The following is a 13837-nucleotide window of genomic DNA, read 5'->3' on the forward strand; positions in this document are numbered from 1 at the left end:
TTTAAAATAAGCAATATTCTGAAGAGTTTTTTTTTTAATTTACAGAAAATATTTGATACTATAGACCATACTGTGCTATTGAATAAACTACAGAGTTATGGTATCAGGGGACTGGCACATGATTGGATGGCTAGCTATTTATAGAGTAGGTATCAGTGTGTACTTATTGGTGGGACGACCTCCGAATTCATGAAAATTACTTATGGGGTGCCTCAGGGTTCAGTTCTGGGACCGTTGTTGTTTCTTTTATATATATTAATGACATATGTTTAGTTTCCAAGTCTGTCATTTGTATTTTGTTTGCTGATGATACAGTGGTGTTTTGTAGTGGGGATCATTTGGGACAGACCTTGGACATGATGGAGAAGGAGCTACAGAAGTTTAAACAATGGTTTGATTCAAACAAATTATTGCTCCACTTTGGTAAAACAAAGTGCATCATATTTGGAAATTAATCATTAAATGATACTGAATTGAAATTCTAACTAATACTAAATTTCTTGATGTTGTTATTGATGATAAACTGAGCTGGAAAACACACAATTTTGTTAAATCTAAAATGTAAAAAGTCATTGCAATTTTGCATAAAGCACAAGATTTCATTTCTCAATGCTCATTCACTATTTTATGTAATTCATTGCTCATTCCATGTATGACCTATTGAGATATGTGAAAGTACATATAAAACTAATACTAATGTTGTGTGGGCCGCTGAAGAGGAGGTACTGCTGGCCCACCACCACCAGATGGCGCCCTGCTTGGAGTGCGGGCTTCAAGCACGAGAGGGCGCCAGAACCAGTGGAGTGACAGCTGTCACATCATCACCACCAGCTGTCACTCATCTACGTCAACCACCATAAAAGCCGGACTGCAACTCCACCTCCCCGCCGAGAAACCATCTACCATACAGGTAACTTCTCTGCTGAATCTAAAGACCTTGTGTAATAGTCTGATCTCATTTGCAGCCGTTTTCCTGTGACGGTGTCCTTATCTGCGGTATTGGCATTTGGTGTGGACTGCGATGGCTTCGCCTCACACCCCAAACCAGATAAGTGGTTTCACAGGAGCTGTACAAGTGTGTGATTGGAGGTGGAGGTGCTCCATCCTAACTGAACACAGACTGTGGGATTACTGAGTGTGCGTACTCACACTCATCAAACTGTTTCTGTTCTCTGCCAGCAGTACCGGGTCTGACTGCTGAAGACAGTGGCCACCTGGGGCGCAGGGCTTGGCGGCTCCGGTGTTCTTCAGATCCATTGGTGGTGGAAGCTGTGTGGGTTCCGGCTCTTCTATCACCAGACGTCTTCTATCTTCGAGCCTGCCACACGCCACCTTGTGTATGATTGACATTCCGCACTATTGTTATTGTCTGTACTTCGTTGTGCGCTTCACAACATTAAATTGTTACTTTTTGGCTTATCCATTGTCCGTTCATTAACGCCCCCTGTTGTAGGTCCGTGTCACGACACCTTCCCAACAACTAATTCAGTATTTTTGTTGCAAAAGAAAGCTATAAGAATTATCTGTAACAAATGATACTGCAAGCCAACAAATCCATTGTTTGCCTGTTTACACATTCTAAAATTGTGGGACTTGGATGAGTACATCACAATACAAATTATGCATAAAGTTAAAAATAAACTGTTGCCACACCATGTCCAGGATCTGTTTAAACTAAGGGACTCCAGTTACAGTTTGAGAGGAATTTTATTTTTTGAGAAATTAAGGCTCTGAACTACTGCTTAAATGAGGCCTGCCAACCGGCATACACGATTAGTCACGTCCCTCATGATGCAAAGCAAAGCAGGGGTGTTGCTCTTATTTATGAATCTAGGTTTAGTTTATTAGCTGTTGGGGGTCACAAATACAACTCGTTGGAAAATCTGATTCTCTGCTCTGCCCACGATGCTACGTATGCCCAATCACATCCACATGTGTATCTGTGTAGATATGTATTTATGAAACTGTGTTTATGCATGCATGCATGTATATATGTGGTATATATTTCTTATTTTATAGTATATGGGGTGGGTATTTATAAGCTTTGCTTCTGCCCTCACCCTTTCGGTCACACGGTTTCATTGTAGAGTTGTTCTGTTATGAGTTTTTTTTTATTGTTGATTTTTGTGTTGAATAAATTAATTCATATATTCATTCATTCAAAAGGCATATTTCTCTCAAATATTGTTCACAAATCTGAATGAATCTGTGTTAGATAGCACTTCTCCTTTGACAAAGATATTCCATCCAACCTGACAGGTGTGCCTTAGGCTGGCCACAATAAAAGGCCACTCTGAAATGTGCAGTTTGATCACACAGCACAATACCACTGATGTCACAAGTTTTGAGGGAGCATGCAATCGGCATGCTGACTGCATGAATGTCCACCAAAGCTATTGCCCGTGAATTGAATGTTCATTTCTCTACCATAAGCCGCCTCAAAAAGCATTTCAGAGAATTTCGCAGTACATCCAACCAGTCTCACAACCACAGACCACGTGTAACCACACCAGCCCAGGACCTCGACATCCAAGATGTTCACCTCCAAAATCGTGTGACATCAGCCACCCAGTTCTGCCGCAACTGTTTTGCAGAACCAAAGGATTTCGGCACAAAATGTCAGAAACCATCTCAGGGAAGCACATTTGCATGCTCGTCATCCTCATCAGGGTCTCAACCTGACTGCAGTTTGTCACTGTAACCTACTTGAGTGGGCAAATGCTCACATTTGACTGGACCATTTAATAATCTGACCCAGTCTGTTCCTGTCCTTCAGTGTCAGACTGCCAAACCATGCCACCAAAGAAAAAGATAAAACAGATTCAATAAAAGCATGATAAAATAGTGTTAACATGGTTCGGCGGATGTGGAAGTATGACAGTTTCCTGAGGCAGAACAAGTGCTGGTGTGCCTTCCTGCACACCACCTCACAGTTTGCCTCAAACTTCAGTGAATTATCAATGATAGTCCCAAGGTATTTATAAGTTTGCACAATTTCAACTGGTTGACCATTAATTATTGTGTTGTCAGGTGTGCTACCATGCTTCCTGAATCACACTGTCTAATCAGCATTTTGATATGCCACACCTTCTCAGATGGGATGGATTATCTCGGCAAAGGAGAAGTGCTCAGTGACACAGATCCAGACAGATTTGTGAACAATATTTGAGAGGGAAAAAGGTATTTTGTATACATAGAAAATGTTATAGATCTTTGAGTTCATCTCATGAAAAATGTGTGCAAAAACAATAGTGTTACATTTATATTTTTTTGTTCAGTGTATTTAAGTGTTGTGTTGCCAACAATGACTCCCACCTTCCTCTTTGTTTTTCTGTAAAGGTAAAAGCTCCACTACTGTTGAAAAAGTGCCAAAACCATTGGTATACAATTATTACAACAGCTTGTGGTTCTCTGTTATCCCTTCTCACCCCTGCTCGAAGTCAACAAATGATGGACAGCTAATTCAACTTGTACAGCCTCAATCAATGACAAGCAGTCACCGTAGACAAAACCTGTCAATCATCAGAACAATTTTTTTTTCTCTTTCTTGTTCTGTGAATTAGGATGGAAATAGACCACAGAAATGTCTGCTGTATTTCAGTGACATTTTAATTTCAACTCTACCAATTTTTTTGTAGGTTCCTTTTGTTTTGTCTTAAAGTGACAAAACTGCTCACACAGTTTTCACAAAACTCTTCATGCTTTGAAAGATCATGGATTGTTTATGGATGTTTGATGCTCATTTAGTGAGTGGAACATTTGTACTGCCATGATCCCTGTCTGGGTCTGTCACTGTCTTCTGGCTCTCCTTTGCGACTGTTCCTGGTGTGTTCTTATTTGGTGATCCCTGTGGGTTTTCATGTCTGTGTTTGTCATTTTCTTGTTTCCCCTTGTGTCCATCCTTGCTTTGCTTTTATTAGTTATTGCAGTTTTCTTCACTCCTGTGTGTAATTTATAAATGACTGTCCTGTGCCCATTCCAGTGCTTGTTTGCTTTGCAATTATGTATTTACTTACTACCAGTGTCTTTGACTCACTTCCTGTTTTATTTGGACTCCACCAGTTTCCTTCTGCATTTTGTTAGGTTTCATCCTGTCACACCCCAGTTGTGATCAATTCGTGTTTACTTTCACCTGTGCCTCATTTGTCTAAATGACCTCAGTGTGTATTTATACCCCTGTATTCCTCTCATGCATTGCTTGAATGTTGTGTGCTTTTGCCCTCTTCTTGCCCTGAGAATTCTAGTGCTTTTTGTTGCATTTGATTTCTTGTCACAAACCTGTTTTTTCCTTTGTGTATTCTTGAGATTGCTTGCAAATTATTAGACACTGTTACTCGTTACTCTTTGCTTCCCCATGTACCGACCTCTGCCCCATCCCTGGCTCTGGAAAATAAAACTGTTTCCTATGCCAACTCGCCTTTCTCTGCATTAGAGTCTCAACCATCCAACCACCCGGGACATGTACAGTACCGTATACAAGGAACATATGCCCTGTGCCGATTTTAGCCTTTAAAATGTGAAATTCAAAATGGGTGCCATCATTGTCCATTGACTTTTGTTTTAATGTTTTAACATGATCAACTGGAAAATTTCAAAGCACTTGTTTCAAATTGGTTGATGACATACTGAGACCCCTTAAGCATGGCTCATGAACCCTTTCTTTTAATACACCCTCTGGAACAGTGTTCAAAGCAGATTTCCAAATGTTCTGGATCAGTGTTTCAAGTTGGGTAACTAATTTGTAGTAAAGAGGAGAAGTGTTTGCACCATCCCCAGCTGCACATTCTATCTATTAAAACAGGATTTAGGGGGAATTTATTTTTACAATTGGAACATAGCATTCACAGCCAGTTAATTAGTTTATAATTAATGCCCTCATACTCTTAGATTGGGCAGTTCATATCAACATGGGGGAAGGAGGCAGCCGTGTTGCATCATAGCAAGTACATGTTGCACCATTGACACAGTATTGCAAAATGCACATCCTTATTCTGCCTTTCACATTTTGCAATGCAGGCAGCAGACTTAAGAAAAATGAAGAGGAATTAGTGGTTGCTTCCCTATACAGTAGTGTTCAGAATAATAGTAGTGCTATGTGACTAAAAAGATTAATCCAGGTTTTGAGTATATTTCTTATTGTTACATGGGAAACAAGGTACCAGTAGATTCAGTATATTCTCACAAATCCAACAAGACCAAGCATTCATGATATGCACACTCTTAAGGATATTAAATTAGGCTATTAGAAAAAAAAATAGAAAAGGGGGTGTTCACAATAATAGTAGCATCTGCTGTTGACGCTACAAACTCAAAACTATTATGTTCAAACTGCTTTTTTAGCAATCCTGTGAATCACTAAACTAGTATTTAGTTGTATAACCACAGTTTTTCATGATTTCTTCACATCTGTGAGGCATTAATTTTGTTGGTTTGGAACCATGATTTTGCTCATTTACTAGTGTGCTTGGGGTCATTGTCTTGTTGAAACATCAATTTCAAGGGCATGTCCTCTTCAGCATAAGGTAACATGACCTCTTCAAATATTTTCACATATCCAAACTGATCCATGATACCTGGTATGCGATATATAGGCCCAACACCATAGTAGGAGAAACATGCCCATATCATGATGCTTGCACCACCATGCTTCACTGTTTTCACTGTGAACTGTGGCTTGAATTCAGACTTTGGGGGTCATCTCACAAACTGTCTGCGGCCCTTGGACCCAAAAAGAACACTTTTACTCTCATCAATCCACAAAATATTCCTCCATTTCTCTTTAGGCCAGTTGATGTGTTCTTTGGCAAATTGTAACCTTTCCAGACATGTTTTTTTTATTTAACAGAGGGACTTTGCGGGGGATTCTTGCAAATAAATTAGCTTCACACAGGCATCTTCTAACTGTCACAGCACTAACAAGTAACTCCAGACTGTCTTTGATCATCCTGGAGCTGATCAATGGGTGAGGCTTTGCCATTCTGGTTATTCTTCTATCCATTTTGATGGTTGTTTTCCGTTTTCTTCCATGCGTCTCTGTTTTTTTTGTCCATTTTAAAGCATTGGAGATTATTGTAGATGAACAGTTTTCCCCTCTCCAGTCAACTTTTTAATCAAACTATGCTGTTCTTCTGAACAATGTCTTCAACGTTCCATTTTCCTCAGGCTTTCAAAGAGAAAAGCATGTTCAACAGGTGCTGGCTTCATCCTTAAATAGGGGACACCTGATTCACACCTGCTTGTTCCACAAAATTGACAAACTCACTGACTGAATGCCACACTACTATTATTGTGAACACCCCCTTTTCTACTTTTGTTTTTTACTAATAGCCCAATTTTATAGCCTTAAGAGTGTGCATATCATGAATGCTTGGTCTTGTTGGATTTGTGAGAATCTACTGAATCTACTGGTACCTTTTTTCCCATGTAACAATAAGAAATATACTCAAAACCTGGATTAATCTTTTTAGTCACATAGCACTATTATTCTGAACACAACTGTATGTACAATGTTTGCTGGTTGCTAGGGCAGGCTAACAAGTTTTGGAACCTTATTTTTTTGTGAAATGAAAGACCATAGATATTGCTTATCACAAGAGAAGGCAAGGAAACATTTATCAAAAGAAGCAAAAATGTGAAAGGAAACAATATGACAAACCATGGCATCGTGCAATCTGCAATCTCTGCACTAGATGACACAAAATCCTACACAGTGTAGCTTTAGTACCAGTTTTATTTTCCAGGTTTATTGTATATTTCATCTTAAAATTAAATCCAATTAGACATAAAATGTGACAAACCTGCTTCCACTGCTTTCACAGTGATATTGTGCCAGCCTGCAGTCTCCCGATCCAAGCTCTTTCCAAGTGTGATGGCGCCAGTATCAGGATCAATATGGAATATCATCTCCTCATCTGTGCTCCGAACTATGGAGAACCTGGTCCAACAGATTTAAAAAAAGGAAAAAAAAATGGATTTGAGTGCCTTTTAACAGATTCTGGCGTGGACCTGCAAGTAAAAATCCTTATTTTGCCATTCTAATTAATGAACAGCTCCAAATTAATCAATAATAAAACAAACAAATTAAGATACAAAGGAAAGTTATGTTCAAGAAGCGACCCAGTCAGTAATTAAACAATTTGAATTTTTGAGAGATTTAATTCCATGCCTTCTAAATAAGTCTTGGATGTTGAAGATGACTTTGGGTTATACTCCCTATATGTGAACGAGGTTAATAAAGAAACCCTGAAGGTCCTTTGACCCAGATACATTAGTGTTCCCAAAGTGGAAAGTGCTGCATTGTTACTCTTTCTTTACCCATTCAGAGTAAGAAAATTAAATATTAAACTTCTATTTTGCACACAAGCAAAAGTCCATATACATCTTCCTTTCTTTGGGGTACTTGTTGTTCTCAGAAGATTGGTGAGTCAGCAAAAACCTGCTGAAACAGTTGCTTTGTTCCTGGGTTTTTGTTTTGCTTGCACACACACACACACACACACACACACACACACACACACACACACACACACACACACACACACACACACACACACACACACACACACCTCAAATGTATAGATATACAATATGTGCAATGGTGGCTCCAGAGGACTTTTTGGGGGAGGCTGGTGCAGGCATGATTACATTGGTCAAAAATAAATAAATAAATAAAAATGTATTAATTTTTTTAAAATTTCTTGAATGGACTATGAGATTTATTTTAATTTTGATGTGCTGAATCCAAATCTCAGCTCAGATTTCGTCTATCACATCCTGTTTTTGTGCAATTTCCATGTTCCGTATTGATGGTTTACACATAAGTTGCTTATTCACTTACGGGGTGACACCTCTAATCATGCATAAAAGCAACTTCAAAGTATAGCTTTTAAGCCAAGTCTGCAAAATGTGAACAAAGAGCCATAATATTGTTTATGGCGGTGAAAAGGTGTGCAAGACTGCAGCTTTTGCATCAATGCTTGATACGAGAAGTAGCCACAAAGTTTGAAAAATAGCTGTTTCCAAGAAAAATTGTGTAGACCAGTTAATTATTTATTATTAAGACTCATTAGCAGACTTTTAATGAACCTTTCATTGGATTCAGGTGTGTTGGAGCAGGGAGACAACTAAGAGTGTCAGGAAGGTGGCTCTTGAGGACCGAACTTGGCCACCCCTGCCCTAATATCTATCTGTGGTGAAAGATTCATCAAAATCCATGCAGGAGTTTTGACGTCATCCTGTTAACAGACAAATAAATAAATGTCAATGATTTTATTATTACGTCCTTGATGGACGTAATAATGTCTGTTGTATTGTTAAGCTTTGTAAAGCATTTCTGTGTTTGGTTGTGTTGTGTGAATTTACAGCAGACATTTTATCAAATTAAAGTGCTGCGTGTGCTGCAGTTTACATAGGTTTGTATTCTCTGTTTTTGCAAACTTCTTTTCAGATTTCCAAGACCTTTGTTGATGTAATTTCATGTTGTTGAACTGATGCATAACTTTTTTGGGGGGCTTTTCTTTTCAGTCTTCTGCTTTTGCTGGCGTTGTCTTAGTTTGGGTACACTGTGGCCCCTAATGGCCACCATACAGCACAGTGCATAAGCAAAATTTCATAGAAGCTGAGAAGCATAGAGGCACTATAGGGTAAGCTCAAACAGAGAATGGTGGTGTTGAGAAACTGAGGCTAAAAACGGGATTTTGATTTAATTTTCTGGCAGGCTATGGTCATGCTGTTCTGAAATTCTGGGAGACTGCAGCTCCATCAAACCCTTAAGGAACATTAAAATTGCATACAGACACACACTGAATGAAAAAATTGAATGTGCAAAGGTATTAGGTCTGTTGTGTGGGCCGCCAGAAGAGGAGGTACTGCTGGCCCACCACCAGAGGGCGCCCTGCCTGAAGTGCGGGCTTCAGGCACGAGAGGGCGCTGCCGCCTCACAGGAACAGCCGAGGTGACAGCTGTCACTCATCAACTATGACAGCTGTCACCGATCGTCTGCACTCACCCCTGATAAAAGCAGGATGACACCTCCACCACGTCGCCGAGATATCGTTCTTCTACAGAGGTAACTTCTCAGCTGTCGTCAACTCTGACAAATAATCTGAGCTCTTTTTGCAGCCATTTTCCTGTGGTGTTTCCTTATCTGCTGGATTGGCGTTTGATGTGATTAGCGACGGCTTCGCCTCACACCCCAACCAGATAAGTGGTTAAACAGGAGCTGCACGAGTGTGAGATTTGAGGTGGAGGTGGAATTCCCACCGTTGTTGTTACTGGGTGTACACACACCCACACTTGACTGTCTTTGCTCTTCGCCAGCAGTACCAGATCCGACACGCGGAGACGGTGGCCACCTGAGGGACTCGGGACCTGGCGGCTCCAGTATCCTTCGGGTTCGGTGGTGGAGGAAATCGTGTGGTTCCGGTTCTTCTCTAGACAGACGTCTCCTATCGTCGAGCCTGCCCACACGACACCTTTATCCACTGACTTTGTATTTATTCTATAATCTGCTGTGTGTGGTTGTGGCATTCACAACAGTAAAGTGTTCAAATTTAACTCCTTCTATTGTCCGTTCATTTACGCCCCCTGTTGTGGGTCCGTGTCACTACACTTTCACAACAAGGTCCTCCTGATTATTAGCTCCAGGTGCATGAATATTTCTCACACAGTCTTTCTGATTATGCAAACAAAACCATCAAAAATAATCTTTTTTATTATTATTATTATTATTATTATTATTATTATTATTATTATTATTATTATTTATTTTTTACTATTTGATAGTCAATTCTGACTCATTTTCAGATGGAAATCAACAACTGCATTATTAAACACACTGATGACCAGAGGTGGGACAAAGTCACTGTCAAGTCATTCTCAAGTCATCAATCTGCAAGTCCCAAGTCAAGTCTCAAGTCAGCTTGCAAACAATTGGTGGTCATTATGACTTGAGACGTCACTTGGGACTTGCTGATTCATGACTTGAGAGTGACTTGATAGCGACTTTGTCCCACCTCTGCTGATGACACAGTTCACCACAAATGTCCTTCATGTGCGTTGATTTTTCGTTTGTGTTAACTGTATTATGGCTATGATAAAAAAAACTGGATTTCCCTCTAATTTGCCAAACCTTTGACTGATGTGCAGAATAATGACAGACTTCATGTGGTAAAAAGCCCCTGACTACTGGATGTTTTTGTCTTCTTCTCCATGTTTCTCACAACCATTTAAAAATAATAAGTGCATTTGTGGTTGTATTTTTGGAAGGGATCAAAATCAAAGGGATGTCACCACATCATTAATCCGATAACAATACTTTCACCCATGAACATGGTGACTCACGATCAGAATTTAAAAGACAATTATTTCAATGACAAATAAAATGTAGTTACTCACACATATCATACAGAATCTAAAAAATACAAGCTTGGCTGCTTTACACCTTGCATTCTTGCATCGTGTTGCAGATGTGGAATTTAAGTCTTTTGAAATTGAACATACACTATGCCTGTTCTGCACCTTTGTGATCTCAAAGGTCTGCAAGTTGCTTGATTTGGATGATTTACTTTCCTCTGTTTGACTGCTGTTCTAATGTTTTAATGATGTTCTAACTAATGCTGTTCTTTTGAGTCAACTGCCAAGGAACCCTATGATAAAATCTCCAACTTTACAGCATAAACATCTTTACAGCCTGGTACAAACAAGCAGTTTAGTCTCTATAGCTCATTTCCCCGCTCATGACAACTGCACAGGGTGTGAATGTGTATAGTTCATTAGTTGAGGTGATTTTCAGCCATAAAACTAGGCATGGTTGATATTTCAGTGACAATGTGTCCAGTCATTAAAAGGGTGCCACCCTTTCAGTGCCATTAGCACTAGTTATCACGTATGGATAGCTAGGTAACATCAGCTGCACTGATAGTGTTGTGGTTGCAGAGGTTATCTGTCATCGTTTTTAATTCCTTGAGCCCAAGCCAAGTGTAATTCAAGCCACTGCCCAATATGCAAAAATAACCATTAATCAAACACCTGACCCCAGTTTAAGGCTTATTAGTGCCATCTATCTTGATAGCCTATATCATCTCAGATATAGGTGGGTGTGTTTGGGCTTCATTTGTCCCACCTAGATCATGCCAATCTTGTCCCTCCACTCACCCCAATCTCATGCCAGTCCGTGATGGCATTATGAAAAGTGATTTAATACATGATACTGTCACGAAATGTCTTATATTTTCATGATGTATCATGAAATTTGGGGTGAGACGGTGGGGGTGGTGTTATGATTAGGGTTAGCCTTATGGTTATGGTTAGGGTTAAACATAGTGAAACTCGACCGCGTCATGAAAATGTGACACATTTTGGGACAATATCATGAATAAAAATAAAATAAAAGCATCCTCTTCTAAATTTGTTACCATGTTTGGCATTGCACACAGTACCATTACTGTATGTTTCAGAGAAACCTATACATCTATATGCAGGGTGCAATAGCTGTAATGAGATATGTGATTATGTGACATGTTGCATCAGTGCCACATAACCCAGGGGCCCCAATCATGGCAAGCACCCCCACACCAACAGGTGAGGACTTGCACAACAACAGGAACAGTCCCACTGGCCACAATGCACCACACAAGCCCATAAGCGGGAGCAAAACAGCACCACGAGTATGAGATATAGGACACAGGCCTCCAGTCCCAATGCCAGATGGGAAATGTGATCCCACGGAAAAAGCAGGCCAATGCCACATGTGGGACAGCCCACCAAGGTGCAAGGTGGTTGGATCTGCAGGCAATGTCATGTCCACCAAGGACGAGGTCACTGTACTGAAGCCAACAGGGCCTCTACCCTCCCAACTTTTGCATGCACCAGCCACAGCCACACAGGAAGTGATCCATGCTGCCGAGTAGGGGGCCCAGAACAGCCCACTGCCTCCAACACACCTTTTTGCAGAGTAAAATGCACTCTACAGGGACTACAATGGATCCCACTCCAACAAAAGTTAAATAAATTCTATTACAGTGTGAAACCAGCTCAGTCGTCTTGTGAAATCAAGTTTTTGAACTGCAATAAGAGTCACTCACAGCATGATAGAGTTTATTTAACACTGTGATAGAGTTTATTGAACTCCAAATGTAGTTCCGGCAGAGTTTATTTTGCTCTGCAAGGACTCTAGGAAATACCATGTCCTCCAAACGATACTCATCGAGAGTACACCATGTACAAGGAGTGCCTGAGGGCTACAGCTCGAGACCCTCAGACATATGCCCCATGGACTCCAGTTACTCGTGCCCTATCCCCCACAGCAACCAACCAGGCCTCCCAGTTGCCACTGATAGCCATCACGTTTACAATTTAGCAAGCATAAATATCAATTGTAAGAAGAATACTCAGAGGTTTTCTTGCTACCATGATATTGTTTTTTACATGTGAAGCACTTTGGGCAACTGGTGTTGTTGAAAATGTGCTATACGAGTATAAATAAAACTGACATTGACACTGACATGTTTTAAGGCTGTAAAAAAACTGAACTTCCATCCATCCATTTTCTTCCGCTTTATCCGGAGTCGGGTCGCGGGGGCAGCAGCTCAAGCAAAGCCGCCCAGACCTCCCGATCCACACACACCTCCTCCAGCTCCTCCGGGGGAACCCCAAGGCGTTCCCAAGCCAGCTGAGAGATGTAGTCCCTCCAGCGTGTCCTGGGTCTTCCCCGGGGCCTCCTCCCAGTGGGATGTGCCCGGAACACCTCTCCAGCGAGGCGTCCAGGGGGCATCCGGAAAAGATGCCCGAGCCACCTCAACTGACTCCTTTCGACGTGGAGGAGCAGCGGCTCGACTCCGAGCTCCTCCCGAGTGACCGAGCTCCTCACCCTATCTCTAAGGGAGCGCCCAGCCACCCTGCGGAGGAAACTCATCTCGGCCGCTTGTACTCGCGATCTCATTCTTTCGGTCATGAGCCAATTCTCATGACCATAGGTGAGGATCGAAACGTCGATCGATCGGTAAATCGAGAGCTTTGCCCCCTACTCAGCTCTCTCTTCACCACGACGGTCCGATACAGCGACCACATCACTGCAGATGCTGCACCGATCCGTCTATCGATCTCACGCTCCATCCGTCCCTCACTCGTGAACAAGACCCCGAGATACTTAAACTCCTCCACTTGAGGCAAGGACACTCCACCGACCTGAAGAGGGCGAAGCACCTTTTTCCGGTCGAGAACCATGGCCTCGGATTTGGAGGTGCTGATTTTCATCCCGGACGCTTCACACTCGGCTGCAAACCGCCCCAGTGCACGCTGAAGGTCCTGATTTGACGAAGCCAACAGAACCACATCATCCGCAAACAGCAGAGACGAGATTCTGTGGTTCTGTGGAAAACTGAACTTGTCTTTCTAAAGTGCATAAATGTTTAACAAGAGTTGGTCAGCTAATGCCATTAGCTGTTGTACTCTACACATTACAGGGTGGAAGCTCACTAACTTTAGCCAGCAAGTGGCCTATGGCCATCATCTCTCTTTTTCTATCACTCTCTCACCACACACATATCCACACACGTTACAAACTAATACACACTTTGAGCTACAGGCTGCCAAGACACTGATGAAAGACAGTGCCGCCATTGTGTTATACTTTATTACACCTGGAACTGAGAGACTCATGCATTTTTAATAGAGCTAATTTGCAATGGCCTGTATGTGTTGGTGCGCTCTCTGTCAGTGAGAGCGTTGTAGCCCTTATCTAAATCACCTGCCTTCACAACAATAGCTTTCTGTGGATGTATATATCACAGACCTTGGTATGTAAGATTACCTGATACTGTTTTTATCGTGCACAGTG

The 13837-nt window shown here is 41.4% G+C and overlaps 1 protein-coding gene across 1 annotated transcript in view; it reads right to left on the reverse strand.

Moving 5' to 3' along the window:
- LOC117506558 (cadherin-22-like) overlaps positions 1 to 13837 on the reverse strand; it is a 766928-nt gene that overhangs the window by 196408 nt on the left and 556683 nt on the right. Inside the window, exon 9 of the mRNA XM_034166074.1 lies at positions 6798 to 6934. Within this exon, the coding sequence (XP_034021965.1) occupies positions 6798 to 6934 (137 nt within the window). The remainder of the gene's footprint in view (positions 1 to 6797; positions 6935 to 13837) is intronic.

The sequence above is a fragment of the Thalassophryne amazonica genome, chromosome 3, assembly GCF_902500255.1.
Source record: "Thalassophryne amazonica chromosome 3, fThaAma1.1, whole genome shotgun sequence".
NCBI classification, from domain to species: Eukaryota; Metazoa; Chordata; class Actinopteri; order Batrachoidiformes; family Batrachoididae; genus Thalassophryne; species Thalassophryne amazonica.